The sequence below is a fragment of the Sander lucioperca genome, chromosome 10 (genome assembly GCF_008315115.2).
Source record: "Sander lucioperca isolate FBNREF2018 chromosome 10, SLUC_FBN_1.2, whole genome shotgun sequence".
In the NCBI taxonomy this organism is placed as follows: domain Eukaryota; kingdom Metazoa; phylum Chordata; class Actinopteri; order Perciformes; family Percidae; genus Sander; species Sander lucioperca.
In genome coordinates, this window is record NC_050182.1 from 24,314,257 (window position 1) to 24,339,262 (window position 25,006).

General features: G+C 42.3%; 1 protein-coding gene across 6 annotated transcripts in view; it reads left to right on the top strand.

The window, feature by feature from the left end:
• The window catches only part of fam131bb (family with sequence similarity 131 member Bb), a 29,235-nt gene that overhangs the window by 983 nt on the left and 3,246 nt on the right, over positions 1–25,006 (top strand). Inside the window, exons 1-8 of one of the 6 annotated variants that reach the window (XM_036006202.1) lie at positions 6,593–6,780; positions 15,963–16,000; positions 18,215–18,250; positions 18,665–18,758; positions 20,532–20,756; positions 20,951–21,088; positions 22,121–22,431; positions 23,257–23,532. In XM_036006202.1, coding sequence (XP_035862095.1) covers positions 6,753–6,780; positions 15,963–16,000; positions 18,215–18,250; positions 18,665–18,758; positions 20,532–20,756; positions 20,951–21,088; positions 22,121–22,431; positions 23,257–23,532 — 1,146 coding nt within the window. In that variant the 5' untranslated portion in view covers positions 6,593–6,752. Of the gene's footprint in view, positions 1–1,469; positions 1,557–6,587; positions 6,781–15,962; positions 16,001–18,214; positions 18,251–18,664; positions 18,768–20,531; positions 20,757–20,950; positions 21,089–22,120; positions 22,432–23,256; positions 23,533–25,006 lie in introns of those variants that run through there. The other 5 variants (XM_031299585.2, XM_031299587.2, XM_031299589.2 and 2 more) reach the window with 5 other exon arrangements.

Below are 25,006 nucleotides of genomic sequence, written 5' to 3' on the forward strand. Positions count from 1 at the left end.
ACTCAGTTGCCTTTCTTTCACTTGCCTCAACAGGCAAACTGCGGATCAGATTGTAAAGGCATTGTTTTGTCTGTTGCCAGCTGGTGCACTGCCACATTGTTATTTGCTTTTGCACTAAGGCAATAAACATGCATATACTTAAATTGCTTCTCTGTACACAATTAGTACACATGATTATAGAGAATAAATCCATTTCATGGCTCTTTCACAAATATTACTGTTCATCCTGACAAAAAGGATGTGATCACCTTCAACCTGGTGTGAAAAGACACCTCCCATCCTGCACATTAACCACTTCTATGACTTAACATCCTTCTATGTCTCACACACACACACACACACACGAACACGCATGCACACACACACACACACACCATACACCACACACACACACACCACACACACACACACACACACACACACACACACACACACATACACACACACACACACCACACACCACACACCACACCCACACACACACACACACACACACACACACACACACACGTCAAACACCCTGGTGACTCATATAGCCCAAACCTTTGAGTCTTATCACACTTTCAGGTTACAGTCATTGCTTATACAATGCTAGAAATCTCTCATAGCGTGTCTATTATTGAGAAATCCAATCGAGTGAGAGCATTTCACCTCTTCCTAATGCAAATCAACTCAAGAATTCAAGATTTTATCTGAATCAAGTCTCACTTTTACCTGTTCTGGGCTTAAATGATTCATTGATAAGTTAATCAACAATAATCATCTTTTTTTCATGACGTCACCAATAATTGACAGATCAATAGATAATGAGAATAACCATTTGTTTGTTAAATATTTCTATAATCCTGAAACAAGGAAAACAGCATTGGAAATAATTGCCGTTAAATCACCCTAGTTTTTGCCTAAGGCTGAATTTGACACTAACATTTTAGAATTGATGTTTTTCCAGTGAACTTCAATTGTGCACTTTTTATTCTGACTACATCTCACCCCGCACTCGGTTAACTTTCAGATCATCATATGACATTCAGGTTGAGTCACAGTGGAGTTGCACTTAATTCAGGTTGTGAAATAGGCAGAGTTCTCATCCATGCACACCTCTGTAGTAGCTGTTGTGTAACCTGTTGCTGCCTGGTTCATGTCTGTGAACTACAGGGAGTGGTCTTTAGGGTCTTTGATAGCCCATTGTCCCGCAAGGAATGTTTCCAGTCTCTCCCCACTTCGACTGGGACAAAAAATGTGTTGAATTTCCACTCAGAGATTTCCACAGCAACTGTGCTGTGAAAAAAAAAAAAAAGTGTGCCCCGTTCTTGCTTGCCGGCTCTCAGGCAGGTGACATGCGAGAAGAGGTCAGCGTTTGTTTGCCGTTCCAAATTCCAGCCAATTCACAAACTTGCTTTCTGTCTGAGGAGTGGCGGGAATAAGGAAGCTGAAATGACATGTGTGACGCTCTTCTGCTTTTTTTTCAGCCAGCTGCAAACATTGGGTGGTGCCATGATGACTGAAGTTTGGATCAGGCAGGGAGAGGGACATTCCAGGGTCCTGTCAGTCCGGAGGTAAGACAAAAAAGAAAAACAGGAGGCCGTCAGAATCAGAGCCAGACAGCCTGGAATGCAGCCAAACCTTGGAATGAACAGTTCTTTTCCCCCTCCCTCTCTAAAGTGCCATATTTCTCCCTCCCTCTCTGTTTCATGCTGCATGTTTTTTTCACAACTTTTCTCCTCCATTTCTCAGTCTACCCTCCATACGCTGCACTTCTATTTCCCTTCCGATCTTTCTTTCTGCTCTTCCCTCTCCATCTCTCACTGCTCATGTGAGTCAGTACCTGCTTCATAATACCTCAGTGCTCAGTTATTATCCTGATCTTGGATCATTTCCTTCTTTCTCTCTCTCTCTCTCTCTGGTCACTTTCTCAACAAAGGAAAAGTGGGAATCCATTTTAATGCAAGGTGAATTAAAAGGTAAATGTTTTTAATTGCTCACTACCAAGTAAACACAGTTGAAAGGCATACAACATGAGCATGTCAGAGAACACTGTATGAAGCACATTATTTGTGCTCTATCTGAGCAGTAAGAATTTTGTATTGCTTTCCACTTTCCCTCTGTTGATATAATATGTTGCATCCACAAATATTTTTATTTTCAAGCTTTCAAATTTTAACAAAATACACCGAACAAACAAATAAACACACACTGCTCCGTGCCCTTCCCCCAGTTTGCCAGGAAATGGGAACTTTAGTACACATCCAGGTACAGTGCAAGAACGAGCCTTCCACAGTTCCACATCTAAAACACATCTCTGATCATTTATGGTTAGGGATGTGAGATAAAGTTGATGAAGGAAGCATAAACATTAACCCCATCATATAAACATAAAATGTAGCCTACAATGGAGGTGTAAAGTAGATAGCGGTGCCCACAAAGCAAAAAACATTAAGCCATCAAGCAGAAATTCCAAGCGTACTTTAGACAGGATGATAACCTGCATACTTGAGACAGAACATGGTCTCTTCACTCAGCACCCAGAGGAAAAATCTCTCAGCTGTCGAAACTGGCTCCCATTCAAAACCAGTGTGATACTGCAGTACCACAGTTCTCCCAGCAGGTGTCAGACTATTACACATTACTGTGGCTGCATACACAGCCAGACTAAAATGCCTCGAGGGAAGAAGATTCCCTCAGACTCCTTGACAGCAAGCAAATCCACATCAGCTAGAGATGTGACAAAGGGTGGGTGTGTAGATACTGACATGACTCTAGAAGAGAGCGATAGGCTTGTTGAGGAGAATGCACACATGAGAAGCTGGACACAGAAGCATCACTGGGGATAAACAGTGCAGCAGCAGTGGTGGTGGTCTAGACAAGGAGGGCTGGAGCGAGAGGAAATGTAGGGTGATTGCAGGAGAGCAGTAAGGAGAATTGTAAATAATAGAGGAGAGTTGGGAACTCCTCGTAAGGTTTGACTAAGAACTGGAGTGCACACACACACACACACACACACACACACACACACACACACACACGCACAGAGACTCCATACCACCCACACACAAATATAAAACTTTCATTTATATTCAAGCTAGAAATGGTGAACTGCCAGCCCTCATCAACTAATAAAACACATAAACTCTATCTCCCACTGGCTAAAACAAAGCTAATCACATAAGCACAGCCATTAGAGGACACCTTATTAGAGGCTGCCTCTTTTTATAACATTTATATCGCTCCCTCGTCCCCACCCACCACCTATGCCCATTTATTCCTCAAAAACAAACATGTTTTAACAGAATCCCCATCCCCGCTTCATTTCTCCTTCCCCACACACATTTTTTCTTCTTCTAAATATGTGAAACCCAATGCAGGCTGGCTGTCAGATACACACCCTTGCTTCCTCCTCAACACTCAACACACACACACACACACACACACACACACACACACACACACACACACACAGGCCTGTCACAATATACAATAAATCAATTAATCGCATGATAAATAAAAATGAGCTTGATCATTTTTAAATGGAAATTATCGCGGCCGGAAAAGTTTTTGATTGTGTTTGGTTTTTATTCCAGTGCATTTTTTGTTAACAGAGACTGAGAGTCCATTTTATTTATTGTTTTTGGTTGTTCTGTTCATTTATTGTGGATATTTAAAATATAATATTTTATTCTTTAGAAATAAAAGTTTATTGATCCCTGAAAAGGTGTACCTGCATTATTATGCCATTATCATTATATTAGATGAAAATGGTCTCAGAACGACAATATTATCGTTTATCGCAATCATTTCTGGGACAAGTTATCGTCCAGCAAAATTTGTTATCGTGACAGGCCTACACACACACACACACACACACACACACACACACACACACACACACACACACACACATTCTTGTCTAACTAACTAGGTAGTTGCGTGAGGGCAGATGCGTAACGTGGTTCCAATTAACACATATAGTAACACACACTAGCAGCAGTTAGGTTCGGCAGAGCACAGAATGAAGACAAGGGTATATGGAAAGTAGTGGGCAGTGACGAAGTAAAGGCAATAGGAAAATTGCATCTTTTAGAGGAGTTTAACCAGTCTAAAGTCGTTTTTTTTAAAAAGAATAATGGTTTGCCAGCCTTTAGAATGACTTTAAAAACAGGCATTTCCGTTCATCAGCACAGAATATCTTGAACGAAACCAAAGTAAAGCTGTTATTCGTTATCCTTGAGGTGCAACCTACACAACAGCCAGGGGCTGATAGATAGACAGTGACAGGTACATGAAAGTCACTGATTGCAGGAATGAGGTGTGTGTGTGGGTCATCATCACCCCGGATAGGAAAACAAGAAGCGAGCTGACGGGAACCTAATAGAAGTCATCTGTGTCATGTGTTGCATGCAGTTATATCTGGTTGTACATACATGTCATGTAGAAATGTGTGTGTGTGTGTGTGAAGAGTTGGAAAGGAGCAGACAAAGACGGTGAGAGGTAGTCATCTTTGTAAATGACCCATGTATCATGAGTGAGATTAGTGTCAAGAATTTCTTCCCTCTGTGGTTGACCTTGTCTCGCATTGACAACCCATATCGTAGATCACCACGTTGTCACAAGTGTTCTGTTCTAGCTTTGATACAGAAGAATGTGCAAAGATAGCAAGAGCCAAATATGAATTACGTTGAGAAGGAGCGATAGGTGAAGCAGGATAGATACACCTAATTATCCAATGATTTTAGCAAAAGGCATGAACTGCCTTGACCAGAGAGAGACTGACTGAAGGATTATAGAGACTCCAGACAGTGACTTAGACAAAGTAAGGGGCAGATGGAGGGGAAATTGAGAGCCAGAGAGGGAGACAGGGGTCGAAGACAATATAGTCAGTTTGCAATTACACATATCAGACGAGAGTAGTTTGTTTTTCTCCAACCAGTTTCAGGGTATGTGAGCCAACAGCCCCAAGTGAAGCTGACCTCTGCAGCAGCCTATAGCCTCATCTCCTCTGCCCCAGTGGGAAACCAACAGAAAGAGCTAACACAGAGCTATAAACCCACAGTGCAAGGGTTGGCTTGATTATGTATAAACTGTTATGTCTGGCTTTACCTTTTTAGTGCTATATCACATCCATGCCTCTGCATTTTTTTGTATCTATTTAATTCTTAAACTAAGTGATTAGATTGTTGTCTTTTTCCTCCGTCCATTCTGTAGTGCTAATTTTTATTGCACACAGCATCATCTCCACACCTCTCCCGCACATGACTCAACTGTTCTTTGCTTTCCTTCCCATCACTCCCCCCATCTGCCCACGTCTTTGTCTCTCTGTCCTTCAATCTGTCGTGCTCTCTTCCTCTGCGTCTTCTTTGCCCCACAGTGTATGTGAAGTCAACAAAACATGAGTGACCACACATGCACCCTCCACATCTTTTCACTGTCCAGACTGCTCCTGTGTCATTTGCTGGGCAAACACGTATAGAAAAAGCACACATGAATTTGTAATCAGCAAAGAGAGAGAGGCAGGGGGCTTCCCAGACAGAAGTAGAGGAGTAAGAAGTGTCAGAAAGATAGGGAGGTAGGATTTTTTTTTTTTTTTAAACCCTGCAAATAAGAGAAGTGTTAATATGAAACTGAAGTGAGACAGGGGGATTTAGACGGAAGGTGTAAGTGTTAGAGATATAGATCTAGATGCATGTCAAATCATAGATGTAAAAGAGCCACTCCTCTCATTTGTTTCTCCAGGATGAGGGGATGGGGGGAATGGAAAGAAGGCAAGGGGATCAAACACAAAAAGAGGGAATAGAGGAAGATATGGGAATGTGAATAAGAGTGAACAAAAAGCAAGAAATATGTGCAGAGATGACTGAGGGGCGGATCAATACAGAGAGATGACAAAGAAAGAGGTGGAGACTCAGCAGCGGCTTGACTGTGAAGGAAAACCCTTGGCTGTTTTTTTCTTACAGGATTGTGTAATATTGGTGTATGTGCAGCATTTTTGTTTAATGATCAGTGTGAGGGAGGGAGTAGGAGGCGTGATTGAGGGGGAGATAGAGAGATGAAACCGCTGCAGTGCATTGTTAGGCTGAGTGCACACAGGAGAGGGAGACAGAGAGAATCCCCCATTTTAGCTCAACAATATTACGGCAGTGCAGAGATATCTACAACAATGGCAGCTCGGCACTTTCAGCATTGTGCTATTGATCTTGTAGTGGTAACCCAATTCACACACAGTCAATGTAATTGTTGTGTTAAACTTTCATTAGATTAATGCCTGTGGTTGTTTTGATCTTTCTCATTTAAAAATTATCAAATCATATTGTCATTGTCAGTCCCAATAACTCGAATTGTTTAGGTTAATGTAATAACAGCGGCAAATTAGATTGAATATCTAATATTACAGGTTACATATTGGTGATAATTTTACCTATTATTAAAAAAAGAAGACCATCTGTTTAACTAATGCTAATAATGCCTCCTCGCATCTTTACTTAGTCCCAATCTATTTCCCTCAGGCCACTAACTGGATCTCTTCTAAGACACTGCACCGGAGAGAGAGAGAGCAGGGGGAGAGAGAGAGAGAGAGAGAGAGAGAGAGAGAGGGAGTGATCGAGCAAGCGCAGGAGGGAGAGAGAAAAAGAGAGAGCATAGGAAAGCAAGAAAAAGAAGCTAGAGCCGAGAGAAAGAGAGAGTCGCAGGCAGAAGAGGGAGAATGCGCGGTGTCTGGGTAACACTTCCACGCTTGTATCCAGGGCCTTTGTGAATACACCATGGGATGCATCGGCTCCAGGACACTGAGTAAGCCCCGCTTCTCTTCCCTCTCTCATTGCGGGCTAGAGAGGGTTTGGGTGGGAGGCGGGGGGAGGATGAGGAGGAGGATGGGGAGCAAGGGTTTGTGTGGAGACTATGTATGGACAAAGCTTAATATATATATACGTGTGTACGTGTGTATATGTGTGAGGTGTTTGCTTCTCTTTCAGTGCAGTTTATGAGCAAGGTGTATGGTCACAGAAGCTGTATACACAGTATACAGGCAAGATGTCAGAGACAATATGTGTTAAAATGTACTACTGTGTGTGTGGTTGCATCCCCCAGCTCCCTACTCCCCTCCCTCCCTCCTCCCATCCCTTGATTTATGATGCTGTTTGGCAGCATGTATATGTGTGTGAGTAGGAGGCAGAGAGGGATGGAGAGGAGAGGGAGGTGGGAGAGGGAAACGCTGTGAGAGTGCTTATTTATAGGGCGGTATGGCTTGCAGAAAGAGAGGAAAAAGAGACAAGGGATAATGCCGTTGTCAGGGCCGTTTGCACAGTTTGTTATTATTTGCATGAATAATAGGGAGAGAGGGGGATAAAGACACGAGCGGCAGAGAAAAAGAATTTCAGTGCTGGCAGGGAGGGAAGAAGGGGGGGAGACGGACGGATGGCTATGGAGAGAGGGGGAATGGGAGGGGCAAGTACGTGCAGGCGAGGGTGTGTGGGATTGATGGGAGTTTTCAGGTGAGGACCCTGGGTTGTTTGGATGAATATAGTTCAAATATGTTGCAGTGCATAGTCAGGTCCTGCATGTCTTAATATGTAGCATGAATCACGCTCAAAGGTAAAAATAAACACAGACTTCCTTTGGTGTTAAATATTAATGAACCACTTAGCACATCAGGCTCTTAATCATATTCGAGGTACATTTTACGTCACTCTGAAAAGGGCATAACCTTTCAGGGGTTCATGAATGTCAAAACCAGGTTACAGACTGGACTGCCCCCCTTTTTGTTTTTTTACTAAATGAGAGGATTTTAAATATATCTAGAATATGCAAGTGCAGAAGTAAGAGTACTACAGCACATGACACAGTTAGTAAGGCAGGTGTGAACTGAATTCCTGCAGGAACAGTGTTACAGCAGCTCAGACCATCCAGATTACAGTATTTGACACACTGTCAACACTCAGGTCAAGACAGGAGACCTTACAAAGCACAGCCACTCCAGCTGCTGGAAAGAATGTGATTGAAGATGACAGAAAGCTTTGGAAAGGTGCCGCATTAATCTGATTGTGAGCCACCTGAATACTGATGCTCGTTTTTATACAAGTGATCAAAGAAGCTTAAGATTTCAATAAGGCTGCTGCAGTAATAGCAGGTTCTAATCAGGGATAAGTGATGAAGAGCTGTGATAAAGGAGAATATGCACACATTCAAAGTACACTGAAGGCTGTCAGAAACATGTAGTAAAGATTGAACATCTACTTAAGTGAATATAAGTGTTATCCCAAACTGTGTGAACTGTAATCTAACATGAATGTGAAAATAAACAGTACTTAAGAGAAGGACGATCAGGTGTTTTCAAGCAACTTGTCTGTATTGTCTGTGATTCTCTTGTAAGTATCAGAATTAGCAGCAGTCATGAGGCAAGGTTGTGTTTATCCTGGGTGAGAATGGCTTTAGTGTGTGCTATTGATTGGCCTTCTCAACTGCAGTCCACGCTGCCAAGCAGAGATCAACAGGACTGGATCTGTCTCCGTATGGGAGTAGCCCTGATGTATCTGTCTGCCTTCCGGTAACACTATCTCCCCCTGCTCCATCATATCTGGGAGTGTGCTCCGTGGTCAGGCCGTGATATCTGTTTGTACCCACACACTGCTGTAGTATGGCAACAGTCACGCCTCTATAGGCCTGTGCCCAGCAGGTTGAAAAAGTACATACTGCATAGTTTACTTTGTTTTGGATGTGATAGGGAATGTGACACCGAAAAAACTATAGTGGCATCTTTTAGGAGTAGCAATACTAATAGAAACCTTTATTTTCCTCCTTAAAGGGCAACACTTTACCCTAGATATCACTTGTTATTAAAGGTCTGGCGGTTTAAATGTTATTTAAACAGAAAACCCCAGATGTGTAAAAAAAAAAAAAAAAAACTGAACAAAACTATAGGCCATACACTAAAATAATGCAGACAGTGAGGATAGTTGTTCATACTGTAGGTGTGTTTGCGGCTGTTAATACAGACCGAGTTGGAAAATTAAGGGCTGACATAAATACCAAGGTTGGGGTTAGTTTACTTTCACCTTCAACACTTTCAACTGTTTCTTTGCCAATAAAAGGTTCAGTCTACAAAGAATCTACTGAAAATAAATTCCTTAATCATTTTGGATTATGTTTTAAACGGGCCCTTTTAACATCTGCTTTAGCCCAGCTGCCCCTCACCACCACTATAACCAGTTCAGGTGAAGACACACAGTGATGTACAGTCGGTGAGATGTCTGCATCCATCACGCCTTCAGAGAGCAAAAGGCCTTGAGAAGCGATGGGAGGGGCACATTCTTCTTCAGCTCATCAGCAAGGAAAAGGCAGTGAGATCTACTGCAAAATAACTACAGACTGTATTTTTGTCAGTGACTCAGCTTGTGTGTGCAGTGCACAGCTTATGTGCTTCATTAAGAGCAAATTTTCACCGCTGCCAAACATAGTGTTAGTAATTGTGTTACAGCACCATGATGTTGATCACATTTGTAGATGTAATGTTGATAATGCTATTATCCATAATTGTGCTAAAAGCTACACATCAGAAGCATTTTTCTGTATCCAGTTACCAGGCCACACTATAACTGTGAGTGCCGGAATCATTAATCATGGGATAATGTAGGGCATTGTGTGCAGTGTGACGATAACTGCTATGGGTCAGGCTGCAGTGGTGAAATTATAGATATGAATGTGGGACATTATGACAACTCTCACCTGTTTGTGATGCCTGTGTTTAGACAACATTAAAATTACATTTAACATTTGAGAACTTTGAGTTCTTTTGTTAAATGAAAAGGGATTTGCAGAAAAATAATGTTAATTTGTAGAAAATCATGTTTTTGTTTCTCAAGATATTGAAAAAAAATGATAATTTTGGTATCATGTAGCTATTTTCACAGTACCCAACTTAAGTGTATGTATGTGTGTTTGCATGTTCACGTGTATGTATGTGTTCTTGCATGGACCTTTCGATGACCTCAAGTTTATATCCGCCTTTTGCTGCTATATTTAAATGCACGTATGTGTGGGTGTGAATATAATATAGGCACCACTGTTGCTTCACCACTTTGTCTCATCACACTGTTTTTGCCAGTGCATTACAGAGGGATTCCCTGCCATTAAATTGAAAACCAAACACCCCCTCTAACACCATGCCTTTACACACTGTCGGCCAACAACTGATACCATGTCCTGCATTTGCCAGTTTGCAGTCTGCCTGTAAACTGGCAAATCTGGCAGACTGAAGCTGATTGATTGGCTTCTGTCCAGGTTGGAAAAGCCTTGTACACATGAACACATTCAAGGTGAATGACTCAGTGATGTAGTGCCTCAGAGACAAGAGGGGACCTGATGACCCTTACCTGCATGGGTGTGTGTCAGCATATGTGTGTGTATACATCCAAGGTCTCCAACGTAGCATATATAGTATACGGTCTTTACCTCCAGATTTATGTGAGTGCCTTTTTGTCATATTCTCAACTGTGTGCTATTATGGCTTGCCTTGTTGCTGGATTCCAGGTTACAAGTCTGCATCATTATGGGAGGAGAATTGATTAAAATGTATATGTGTGTGTATGTGTGCTCACCCTTGTATCATTTTCAGCCTGTACATGTAAGTGGCAGATCAGAAATAAGAGGAGTGTGTGTGGGCACATGATGGCAGGCGTTTCTGTAAACAATATAACTCAGCCACAGAGTGTGTTATGAAATTGAAACATAATGCCATGAAAGAGAGAAAGAAAAGAGTGTGTGTGTGTGTGTGTGTGTGTGTGTGTGTGTGTGTGTGTGTGTGTGTGGGGGGGGGGGGGGGGACCAGTACTGGTTGTCTCATTGTTATCTGCAGCTACTAAGTACTTCAGTGCTGATAAAGAAAAAGGCCATCTTTACAAAGACAGGAAGAATCCTTTGGAGCGAGAAAATAAAGATTTCCTGCATAGAAGGTGGTTGACTTTCTTCTCCGTCCTCTGCAGGTTTTCCTCCCTTCATCTAAACAGAATCAGATTTTTCCATTTTAGGTCTAAATATGCATTGTATATATAGCAGGCCATTAGGATGTTTATGGAAGTTATCAGGTTGATGATGCTGGGCTGCAGCTGCTTGTGCCAAGATACTACATGCTGTAGATTTTTCGATACGACAGTCAGTGCAACAATGACTGCTGTAACCTATTTACCCTGTATCAGTGATGGAGATCTGCACAGGATGGCAGCCACATTCATGCCTAAACAGATTAATGAGGCGTGTCAGGCCTGCCAATGGCAGGGACATGTAGATTGAGAATGCCATTTCACCAAGTTAATGGTAGTAACTCATGCTGTGCTCGAGTGCCTGTAAGTATATGTCAGAACCCCTGCGTGTGTGTGGATTATGTCCAGAAACACACTTAGCTCAATTTTCCTCGACCAAACTCATGCAATCACCTGGGCTCTGGTTCTCAGCTGTGTTCCTGCTGAACTCTGGAGCTTAGTAACCCGACATCTGCACATATTGCTGCAAGAGGGTTGCTATCCAAGCAGGTGCCCCATTGTAGCAACCAGCTTACTGCAGCTGTCATGGTAAACAAGCACCAAGCCCTCCCTGGTTCTTTGGCGTTATTGCTGCAGGGCACTGGGAGTACAAAAAGACAGATGACACTCAAATGCTTCCCACTTCAGCATGAGCCATCAAGCGACTACAGTCAGAGCTGAAGTTGACAGTGCAGCCGCTGCAGATCTCTGGTTGTTCGTTACGCACGGCCGCGCTGCTTCCTCTTTTTTTCTCCTCCATCTCCCAGCCCTACCTCACTCCTTCTTGCTCCTTCTCCTCGGTTGAGCTAAGCCCGGCTCCCCTATGACCGCAGGAGGGTATCGAGCGCCGCACCACTGTTTGTGTGGTGGAGGAGGGAGAGCGCCAGGGGAAGAAAAGCTGGCTCAGAGCACTGTCATGTGCCCTTTTGTTGTTGCTGTTTTGTCAAGGAGGGATCCTGCCTGCCTTCTCAGGAGCAGAATTACACATTTGTTTACTGTGCTGCTGCGAGCTTCAGAGCATCACCTACCCGGGTGCAGAAATACAGAGCATGCCATGGCTCACTGAGATCCTTGATAATGACTACTGACCCATCATCTATAGAGATATTCCGAGAACTATAAACAACTCTGACTAATCACAGCATGATATAGACATCCAAACCCTTGTGGCTCACTTCAAAAATAGCACATGATTTGATGTAATCTCATATGAGGCACAGACACTATTATACAGCTACAAAGGTAGACACAATTTTCTGGTCCATTGCTGTATAAAGGCTGGAGGGCTTCCTAGTGGTAGTTTGTACTGCTGCAGTCCAGAAACTCTTGAGCCATATTGTGATTCATGTTAGGGGGGGGGAGGGGGGTGACGACTAATCTACTAATTGCCCAAAGAAGGTTGAAGGATGCAGAGGGGAGAGAGACAGAGGAAGAGAGGGAGTGGCATTCTCTGTGTCCCTGTGTATTATACTGTATGTTGTAGGCCCAATGTATGCGGGTGTGCATATATATTCAGTTGTGTTTGCAGGGCAGATTTTTAACCCAAATGGGAAAGAAATATGGGACACTCTCTCCCACCCAGGCAGAAAATGAGACATCTCTCTGTCTAACTGTTATCAGCCCATAAGTAACCACTTCACACCGCACTCCACAGTGCCAAAAATCAAACACGCCTGAATAATCCTTCTGAGGTCACATAGAGTTCATTTTTAATAGCAAAAATAGCGCTTGAATATAAATGTGTCCACTCTCTCTGATGCAGAGTCTGACTGATGAAGTTCTGATGCAAAGTAGTTTCTTCATTTCTACAGTTTTTGGCAACAACAAATGGCAAACAACAATTGGCAGTGTAGTTGTACTTTAAATAATTGTTAATTTCTTATACTGCACTGTAACTTTTATTTTCCTATTGTATCTGTTTTTATATTTTTAACTGTTTTATGTAAAACACTTTGAATTGCCTTGTTGCTGAAATGTGCTATACAAATAAAGCTGCCTTGCCTTGCCTTATTGGGACTGGGGCAGGATATGTGTTAAACCGTTAAACCCCACGCCGGCCGGCAGTTTTGGGTTAAAAATGTGTACTGTAGTTTCCAAGCAAAGCTAGCCGAGTGATGTTTTAAAGCAGTGGTTCTCAACCTGGGGTCCGGGGACCCCTAAGGGGGGTGGCAAAGATCACAGGGGGGGCGCAAGTCTTTATCTGGTTTGAGGTTGAGGTAAAAAAAAAAATATTTGCACAAGTTAAACAAATTATGATAATACACTAGAATATATAATGTATACAAAAGTCTGTATAAAACTATGTATTTTTGTTCTCGCTTAAACTTGTAGGCAGGCTACTTAGTAAGCCAAACCTCCGGGACCTCTTAACCTGGGACCCTTGCTGTCATCAGGTCAGCTGCTAGCTGCTATCATCCTCGTTTTTCCTGCCGCCACAGCATCACTATTTTATGAGCGAAACATGTCAGAGAAACGTATAAGTGTTGATAACTCCTCTGTATCAAAAAAGAAAGTAAGGGAAAGTTACCTCAACTTCGGTTTCGGAGGGGGGGCTCAGCTTTTCTTAGACATAAGTAGGAGGGGGCGCCAAGGAAAAAAGGTTGGGAACCACTGTTTTAAAGGCTGTGCAGGACACCCCGTGACTAGGAAATTTACTTTGACACATACAATTGGGGAAGTGTCCCTTTAAGGTCTATTTACCCTGGTAACGTACAACCAAAAAGCTATTTATTCATATACAGGAACTTCTGTACCTTCTGTGTATGTCCAGAGGTATTATGGGAAACACAAGGAACACTAACTATAGCAGGAATACACAAAGTGGGTTGAGGGAAACTAGGTTGAACTAAACGGGGAAACAAAACACTTGATCACTCCTGGAAGTATCTACTCATATATATTAGAGATAGTTTATAATGATACTTGTACAATCTTTACAACAGAGGACCACTGGAATGAGAAGACCCCAGGTTTGAGTACTGTATTAACTGTACAAATGAAGCAAGGTGGTCCTGATTCATAGTTGGCACACCCTTCCCTGTGCGAGTAAAGAGGGTCAATTTCTGGAATGAAGTCTGTCCCTCGTCTCCTGCCCTTGCAGTGATCTGATGCGACTGGATGGAGTTCAGAGGGAAGGGTAATATCTGAGAGTCCAACAGAGACAGAGTGGAGCTGATGTTTCTGAATCACTGGGTCAGTGGGTCACAGACATCACTGGACATTCAGAGAGCCAACAACTCTCTGTTTTCTCAGAGCTGCTGAGGAATCACTCATGATTGCCAAATGCAGCTGTGAAAAACGTGATTGGCTCAGCAACGCACACACACACACACACACACACACACACACACACACACACACACACACACACACACACACACACACACACACACACACACACACACAGACACACTGATACAGGAGTGAGGCCCTCTGAGAGTTGTACACACAGACCCTCTGATACAGAGAGCAGGCACCTAGAGACTGACGCTGTGTTTAAACTCTATTACCAGTACAGTCTCTCTAATTAAACTATTTTTTTAATTAGGATTTGGACAGCCAGGAAAGAGGAGGGATAAAAACGTTCATTTATCCAACAGAGAGCGTCTATTTCAGATGACTCCCATCTGCAGTGTGCTGGGTGGATGGCTTTGTGTATGATCTCCCACTGACTCTTCATAGTGCATTAATAACTGAAATGCAGCTGTCATTTACATTTAGAGGAAGTTTATTAAAAAGAGAAAGACTTTGGCAATTAGACTCCATTGGTAAAGAAAGCGTAGGCCTATATGGTCCTAAGTGTCTAGACTCTAGACTTTGGAGGTGGTTGATGGGAACTCTCAGTTGAACATCCTGGAGGTCATGGTGGTGATGGGGAGGCGATGGGTTGGTGATGTTAGTAAATCAGAGTTAAAGGGGCTGAAAGGGACTGATCTCTAATATTTACACCAATCGGATTATTCGCCAGGAAGAATTTACCGAACGTATAAAATTTGAAGGAAGTGAGGACTGCGGGAAAACAGTACGTGTTACCAGTCAAACGTTTTGTACAACATTAAATACAAGCAATTGCAATTTAATTTGGTTCATATAGTATATTTGACACCAGAGAGCCTCTAATGCTCTCACGTACGTCCCAGATGTAAATTAGAAGTGGGAAATCTTATGCATATGTTTGGAACTGTATTCATTTGTTTTCCTTTGGGAAAACATGTTGCAGAAACCTTGACCACACATATACTTACAAAATATTACAGATACTTCAAAGCCTTTACCTTTACTAATAATACCAAAACTCTTTTAGCAATAGCAGTAACGATTTATTGGAAAGAAACTAACCCCCATCTATATCAGTGTGGTTTAATGAGTTGTTATCCTGTGTTCCTTGTGAAAAAAATAAGTAGAAATTAAGAAATATGAGTTTTAAAAATGTTGGGGTAACCTGCTAGATTTCATTGAAAAACCTAATCCAGTTGATGAAAACGGTATTAAGCTATCGTTTTGATTTTATGATTTTTGTTTCATGTTTTATGTTTTTAGAGTGTGTTTATAGTTGTTGATATATTTATCTTTTATTCATATTATGACTCAGACATTCTATGGCGCTGGCTTAGTATAAATCATTGTTAAGGGGAGCGATATTTAGGTTGTGTGTGTACTGTTCTTTAAGTGGGGAGTATTTAAAAAAAATATAATAAAGGAATAAAGGCAGAACATGAGAGAAAATATCTTCCCTATTGAACTTTAGCCAAAGCTTAATGAATGATAGGTTAGTGAATATTCTGTGGAGACAAGGCTAATTTGTTATTTGATTGAGAATTGAGTTACATTAATGTTCCTCTTCCCTCTTTTCTCTTTTCTCTCTCTCTCTCTCTCTCTCTCTCTCTCTCTCTCTCTCTCTCTCTCTCTCTCTCTCTCTCTCTCTCTCTCTCTCTCTCTCTGTCTTTACCTTGCTCTCAGCAGGAGATGGAGTGCCAGTCCAGAAGGATGGGGAGCAGGTAAGTCTTCAGCAGTCCCTCTGGCTCACCCCTCTTAATTTCCTCTGACAGTGGACTGTTGCCACTCCACCTGAGGAACCAACATGGCTGCTGATTTAAAAAAAACAGTTTCACAGGCAGCTACATGATGAGCTGCAGCAGCTCACCACACTAGCTCTCTGTAACTCAGGGTTCCAGTGCTTCTGCTATAGTAGATTAGTAAAGTAGCACACACATTATGTGTTAGTTGCTTAACTTCCACTACACCTCCCCCGCCCATGAGATGGGGGTGGCGTAGCTGGAAAACAATCGCTGGTTCGGTTGGCTCATTGCTGTTGCTATGGCGTCTGTTGCTTGATGTCCATCTGACAGAGTCACTGCTTAGTGCTGGTTCAATGCAAAACAGCAGTGACCTCACTCTCTCTTTTGCCAATTTCTTACACACCATTACTATCTGCTTTTACCTATCCTCTCCTGTTGCTTTACAGATCCTGTGCCCTCCCTCTGAGACAGGGCACAGGAGAGGGGACCATTAAATGCACTGTGGACTGATTCCATCATTTATTTATGCATATTGTCCCAGAATGCCCCTTCGGTCCTACGGAGAGCAAAAAAAAAACGACCACTCACACACACACACACACATAGAATTACAAGCAAAAGAAAGAGAGAAGAAAAGAACGGGAAGACGCTGATTTCGATTAACATGAGCTATCTGGATACATGCTGCATGCAGCTGATGAAATTGTGATCACCACCCTGGTAGTCACTCCCTCATTATGTCATTCAGCATTAAATTACTTCTTAAGTATAGTCCTTAAGTACAATTTGTATACACTGGTACTATTGTAGGGAGGGAAGGAATGAAGTCAGGAAGGCCAAAACCAATGTTTAAACTCAAATAGTTTGACATGTTGGGAAATACACTTATTCACATCACTTTCTCACAGAGAATGAAATGAGAAGCATGATACCACATACCTCATGTCTGTACAGTACACATGAAGCTACAGCGAGCAGCTGGTTAACTTAGGTTAGCACGAAGACAGCTAGCCTGGCTTTGTCCAAAGATAACATTATCTGCCTAAGAGCACCTCTAACGCTCACTAATTAACACACTAAATCTTGTTTGTTTTATCTGTTCAAAAACTGAAAAACAGGGTTTTTTTATCCCAGACTTTTTCTTGGCAGTGTGCAGAAACTTCCTGGAGTCTTTGCTGCTTGCCTAGAAATTGGTGTGCATGTTGCTTTCTACTCATCCAGCTTCATATACAGTATAGCGTACAAACATGAGAGTGCTGTCATCCAAGTGTATCTCCCAAAATGTCATATTATTTCTTTAAGTAAAGGTTCTGAGTACTTCTTCCACCACTGCTGTTTACATTGCAGGGTTAAAATATATAAAGAAATTGAGACACAACTAAGAAAAATACAATTGGAGGGGATATAGGCTATGTGTGATAAATGTTGGGGACCAGTAGTCAGTTTTGTTTATTTACTCATTTATTTCTGCTCATCCTCAAATGTCTGTGCAGATCGACAGGAAGGTGGAAACATTTCAGCACAGCCATTAACCCACTGGTCTAGTTAGTGTCAGATAGAGAGGAATGCTGTGGCAGCTTTGTCCCCAGCATCTGCCCTCACACACACACACACACACACACACACACACACACACACACACACACACAAACACACACACACACACACACACACACACACACACACACACACACACACTCTTCCCTTCCTCCTGATAGCCTCAGTCCCCTGTCTATCTGCAGCATCAGATACCATTCAACACAGCACTGACATCTCTCTCACTCACACACAATTTCCCTCTTGATTTTTACATGTTTTTGGCAGCACATGTAACCAGAGAGGAGACTCATTCATCCGTAGCATATTCACTCTGCTATACATCACTAAGCAAAGATACTGATCCCTGTTTAATCCCCTTCCTTCTCCCTGTCATTCTGGTCCTTGACTCTTGCCTTCCTCGTCCCTGGAAAATCCTGTCTATCTATCTCTCTTCTTCCCCTCTCCCTTCTCTTAATTTATCTTCCTCTGCATGTCCAATGTGCACCCCCCCCCCCCCCCCTGTCCCTCCTTTCTTTGTTTTCTCCCATTTCCCCTCCCATGCACGTCAATGTTCTCTCTGTCCTTTCACTCTCTTACTCTTTCCCGCTTCTTCTTTACCTATCCCTCTCTCCTCCTCCTATTTCTCTTCCTCAGCATGGACGTTCAGAATTTTCATGGGAAGGAATCAATGTAAGTGTTGTGACCCCATTCCTTCAGTCTACTACTTTTCGTCCACTATCTATTTGTTTCTTTCACCTGTTTTAATTTAACTCACCCTTCAGCCATCTCTTTCCCCCTCACACCCCCCCTTCACCTCTGCCTTACAGTCGATCTCTTTTGGGTTATCGTAGTGGTGCACGGTAGTGAGCACAATCAGAATGGCTTATTGGTGCAGAATAAAAGAGTACACAGTTAACTTGGAGTCAGGATTTGGGTAATGCAGATTTTATCTTTTGTATTAACCCAACATCTCCATCACTTCTCTCCACTCACCCCTCTCGAACACACACGTGATGTCTTTGTGCGCCCTGTCACACTTCCCATACTATCCTTTTCTCCACGCTTTTTTCCCCTCCTCCATCCCTGTCTCTTCTCTCCCTCTAGCTGTCTATGGAAGACACCACGTCAATTCTGCCAAAGCTCAAGAGGAACTCAAATGCCTACGGCATCGGGGCTCTGGCTAATGCTTCTCTGTCAGGTGTGTCAGGTGTGTGTCTGTGCTGTAACTGGTAAACCGACCCCATGTTGGCTCGGCCCTCAGTGGGCGCTGGAGTCAACATGGTACCCGAAACGGGTTTCCCTGTATCACTTCCTCTCCACACTGATATAACACTCTTCAATGGCTCCTCCTGAGTCATTGATGGAATGAATTCAGCCTGAAACACAACACACACACACACACACACACACACACACACACACAAACAGTGCATCATCATACAGCTTGTTGCTCTAAGAAAAGGTGAGTAGTGAGTGGAAAGTGTAGTTTTTTTATGTTAAGTGGTTGTGAAACTGTGTTGTCAAGTATTAGTATGGATGTTTTGAACCATGTAAAGTGCTGTGTGAAACAGAGTTCAGTGCAGTCCAGTGCAGTGATTTTGGTTTAATTCAGCTTTTGTGTGGAGTGCAGTTTATTTGAGTGCAGTGCGATGTCTTACAGTACAGTGAAGTGAAGTGCAGCTGCTGCACTATGTGGTGTGGTACAGATTTGTCCTGTCATTTATTCCTCTAATTTATTCATAAATCTCATCTCCATGCGCCACCATCAGAGAGAATCAAACAACCAGGGATTTACAGTACGTGTCATCATGTGTTGGTCACATGAAATATGGAGCACAGCCATTATGCAGATTTCAGCTGGTGTCAGTGTGGTAGCAGTAGGCTACATTTATTTCTTCTTCAAAAGATGTCTGTTCTGCAGTGTGTGTATGAGTCCAGTTCTAAGACTGACAGTGAGGAGAAAGAGAACAGGTTTCTGCTTACCCAGCACAGCTTAGCAGAGGTGTGAAAGCTATCATGTCAACAAGCCAACCTCTCATTACTCATGCCACACAGCCACCTCACCCCGATTAGCTTATTCCATCCCATGATGCACCTTTGTCAGACAAGACATTCCCTCCTCTCCTTCTTGTAGCCCATACGGGCGATGGCTTAGTCTCATTAAACACAAAGTCACCTCCGCAACTCTTCACCATTTAGCTATTTTCGTAATCCATGTTCATGACGACAGTAATTAAACTACAGACATTTAAATAGTAGGATTGGACTGACAATGTGTTTCTAAAGCTGCCAATATATATATATATATATATATATATATATATTTTTTTTTTTTTTTAAATTGACCATTTCTGTGCCCCACACATCTCAGAGGTATTAGTTTATTCATATTCTTATCATCGAAAAATATATATAAAATGGGACAAAACTATAATCATACATATTATATACTTTAACCACTTCTGGTCAGCCTATATGGTAATTATTAATCATACAGTAAAGATGTAGCCTAATTTAATGAACAGCATCATATTTGAGGAGAACAACACTGACTGTCCAATTATATCCTCCCACACCAGTTTAGTCTAACCCTACTGGATATCCATAGTTTCATAAGCCATCACAGCATCCATGACCAAACAACAATTACACCCTTGATGATAACATGTCTATCTTATGTATGTCTCTCTCCTCTTTCTTTCTGTTTTTCCATCCATCCACCACTTTATCTCCAAACAACAAACCTGCTGCTTTACTTCCTTCTCTATCTACCCACAAATGCTGTATCCCTCAACTCCTCTCATCACCCCTGCATCAACCTCTCATCTTTTACTTCTATTTTCTTTCACTTCTTCACTTTCTTTTCACTCACTTGCGATCCTCATCCTCCCTCCATCTGCTCCCTCCCTCTCCCTCCGTTCCCTCCGCTCCCTCCGCTCCCTCCACTGTCTCATGTCTTCTCCACCACCAGGTGTGAGCCGCACTATGAAGGAGAGAGTGACCAAGCCCACAGCCATGGCCCAGGGTCGTGTTGCTCACATGATTGAATGGCAAAACTGGGGCATGAGTACGGTGGGTCCAGGGGGCATCCCCCTGCCCCGCATCACTACCCAGGAGCGGGAAAAGGAGCGGCGGCTGGAAAGCGACGCCTACAGTGACCTTAGTGACGGAGAGAAGGAGGCTCGTTTCACTGCAGGTTGGAAACACACACAAACAAACGTACACACACACACACACACACACACACACACACACACACACACACACACAAGGGCAGGCCTGTTTACTGTCATCTTATGTGCTCTTCACCTCATTTTGTGGGATTTATGCCAGTTATTCAGCTAATGAAATATAATGCAGGTCCTCACAATGATCCTGGCTTGTCCTCAGGTATCCTGCAGCAGTTTGCAATCTCAGAGGCCACACTCATGGCTTGGGGATCGATGGATGGCGATAGCCGGTCGGGCTCAAACCAGGGCAGTGTGGCTCATCTGAGCGAGATCAACCAGGAGAGCATCACCAGTCAAGGTAAAGGACTACAAAGAACTACAAATATGACTGCAGCTAAGTTTTCAAAGTAGTCTGTGTTGCAGAGCAATCTCTGTGTGTAAGCTAAATGGTATTTTATAAAGGATTAACAACATACTATAAGAAAATTATCATACAGCAAGTTGTGCAGGAAATATTAAGATATGTTACTTAAGTAATTGTAAACAAAAATACTCCATCAAAAGTAATATTAAAGTAGTATTATCAGCAAAATATACTTAAAGTTCAAAATACTCATCGTGCAGCAGAAAAAAAAACCCTGTCAGTGTAATTATACTATTATTGCTGCTAAAGTACTGTGCATGTAGGATTTTATGTTGTAGCTGGTTGGGGTAGTTGAATCCAGGCAGCATTAAACAGCTGTGTCAAATATGAGTGTTTGTGTAGGTGCAGAAAAGCACCTTGCAGTATAGGATGTGTCATGTTGCTCAGTAATGAGAACATACTGTTCCATCCTCTCTCTCCAGGCTGGAGGGGAAGCTCATTATTAATTTCACATTTTCCAACATGGACTGTTGGAAGGTAAAACCAAGACACAGCATCTGTATAAATAATGATTTGGGATATTTTGTTATTTATCTAGGAGAGCTTCTGTCATGGTCACACTTATTCAGCCAATGTGGAAATTTTTTTCTGCAGTGAGTTTTTTTAATTTAAGTTCCAGACAAACCTCCTTATTCTGACCAGCCAGATAAAAGCCGAAACTGATTTGGTCTGCTGTGCTTCCAACTCTTCTTAATTGTATGATAACAGCTGAAACCAGATTACCCAAAACACAATTAACGGTTAATTTGCTGGTCATTAGAGGCGGGGTTATTTAGCAACTTAAGGTGAAATAAAATGCTGATGTTTTACCAGTGTTTGGGATGATATTATAAAGATCATATTATCAGGTTGATTCAATCTGTTGTGCATTTTGCTACTAAAATGTGACAAAAACTCTATCATAGCATCTTCCTGTTACCAACACTTCTACCATTACCTCTAATTTCCCCCTCCCATTTTTTCCAGATCAGATATTGCACCACTCCTCAGCAGAGGTGTGGCCTCACACATACGTCTCCCAGGGCCACTACTGCCTCTCCTCCTCTGATGCCTGGGAGCCGATCAGCAACGATCCCTCTGGCGTGGCGTCTCCCCCTGCTGGCTCCTATGTTATGGGGACTGATGGGTATGATGGGCAGGCAGCAGCTCACTTTCTATCGCAGCAACAGCAGCAGCAGTACACTCTCCAGCAGCAGAATCAACTACAACAGCTGCAGCAGATCCATCAGATCCAGCAATACCAGCAACAGCAGCTCCTGCAGTATCAGCAACAACAGGTGGAGTCTCACTTCTGTGGGTGTGACATAGGGGTGTAGCCCATGTGAGAGAGAGAGAGATTTAGTATGTGAGCATGTTTACTGTCGCATGTCTAAGTCACTCTGTTTTTTGTTTTTTTAAAACAACTAGATAGACGTAGAAATCAGACACATCATTGGTTTTCGTGTTGAGTGGGAAAGTTCATTCTTGACCTTGGGAATAATAGTTTGACAGAATAATCTTTTTTTGTTTTTCATTCTTTTCTTTAAAAAAGTTATTTGTAAAATTACTTTTACATTTTGGCTGATAAAACACCTTATTTTATAGGTCCATAGTTTCTTGTAATTTCCTAGAAAGGAACTGATGTTACTCTAAATTAGTAATAATATTCCTAGAAAGGATAATGTCATTTGATAATAATTATAGGGAATGTTTGTCACCAATTCAACATATACAGTATAGAGAATAAAGTGAATTAATACTGACTTTGGTTTAAATGGAGCATTGCTTTCCAGAAATTGATATCCAGAGTAAATTATTCTGGATATCATAATATCAGCACAACTATTTAAAAACACTAGTTCTTGCTTCAAATTGCAAGTTGGAGCCAAAATGAAATGATAAGCCTAAATGTCCGTGCACAAAGAAAAGCAGTATTGATCACCAGCATAGTCAGACAGAGGAATACTGCAAACAGTTTGCTGTATTGCCTTCTTCTTGGCTGCTGGCTTTGTGTATTTTGTCAAACTGATTGATGCTATGTCACCTCTGACTTGATAGTTTGTCATGGGTAGACTCAGATCACAGCTCTGCCTCTAACTCTTCCTCCTCACTCTGTTTTCTAGTCGCTGGAGCAAAGGCTGCACAGTGCCAACCACTCTTTGCAAGCGACGCCCAACAGCACCATCCACAGCCTGGTCCATCCCGTTCACCCACCATTGGTCGATCTGTGGAACACGGGGCAGATGGAGGCCTATCAGACGGACGCTGGAGGCTACATGGGTGTTGCGGCGATGGTGGAGCCGAGCCTCTGTGTTCCTTCTGGAGATGACATGGGAACAGAACACTCCCCACTACTGGAGCAGCAGGAGGAGGAGGAGGAGGAGGAGGAGGAGGTCAAGGTGAGGTGAACGTAGGGTTAGATTACATAAAATTACATCCTCAGCAGTTAATATTTGATCTGTGAAGTGCCAAGACCCTGTAAAAGACCTTTTACACAATCATGCATATCATGCATCATTTATATTCATCAATTTTCAAATGATTCTATACGTTTTACAGATTTATTTCCAATCTAGACATGGATATGGGTTTGTTTCGATTAAGGCCTGCGTGTTAAGAACCTTAAATGATTTGTTGATTAATTGATTAGTCAATCTCTGTTTTCAGCTTGTCAAATGTGAGGATTTGCTGCTTTTCTGTTTATATCTTTGTAAAGTTAATATCACTGGGTTTTGGGCCTTATAAAAATTGTGGTAGGCATTTGTCACACAGTTAATAGGCTAAACAATCACATAATTAAAGAAAATACTAGATTAATCCATAATGTAAAAACAATAATTAGTTGCAGCAGTATTAAGTGTCACCATACCTCGCGTAACAACAGGGATTGGTTTGAAAACCCTGTTTAATTAGTGTGTTCTTGCAGGGAACTTTAAAGGGACATCTACTCAGCATGTTAAAACAGTTGGACAGATAATGTCTTTTGTGGCTCTGGAGGAAGCTTTCCAAAGTACAGAAATAACCTGGTGATGTTAACAGAAAGCCTGTGTTACAAACGAGGGATGTTGGGTTTGATAGAAGTGGGCATTTATGATGCAGGGAGGGTCTAATGAAACATGCTTATGATATGCATTATTGGTATTGTAGAGGTTTTGGAACTTGACCCGTACTAGGGACTAAAAATCAGAATATCTCAGGCCTCTGTTGCCTCAATTGTAATCTCTATAAACAGATATGTGCATATGAATGCAGAATCTGTAGGCAATGGGACAATATTTTGGTATCGAGAGAATAACAGAGCCAGTATGTGTGCGTGGGGAGTGTGTGGTTGAGCGAGAGAGTGACGGGGATTAGATGTTGTGGTCTGCATCGCCACAATGTGAAGTTATATTTCTGGGGAGGTGCATGTCAGGCTACAGCAAAGGGTTTGACGTAGGTTTTGTATATATGCGTACCTACGGCGTAGATTCAATGCAGAACCATAAATCACACTTTGGCCTAAAGGTCGTCTGGACCTAAAACAACGACAAAAAGTGTCGATGTTTGTCTATTGGTGTCTTTTTTTTATTTGTTTCTTGTGAGTCCCCCAACTTTATGGAAATGCATCAAGCTTTTCAGCAGCTGACTCAGACATCGTGGAAGCTGAAGCTTCCTGCACGCACCAACAAGGAACAGTTTGGGAATATGATTTAACAAACCAACAATAATGGCCACTAAATATCCATCATAGTCAACTAAATATCAACTGTGATGGATTAACCATTTGAAGCATATCTTGGAAGTCTTTCCCAGTCGATCCTCACACTCTGCTGGTTGTCTGAAAGATGGGAAATCAGTCTATAAACCTTTGGAAGGCAGTTGGCATATATGTAA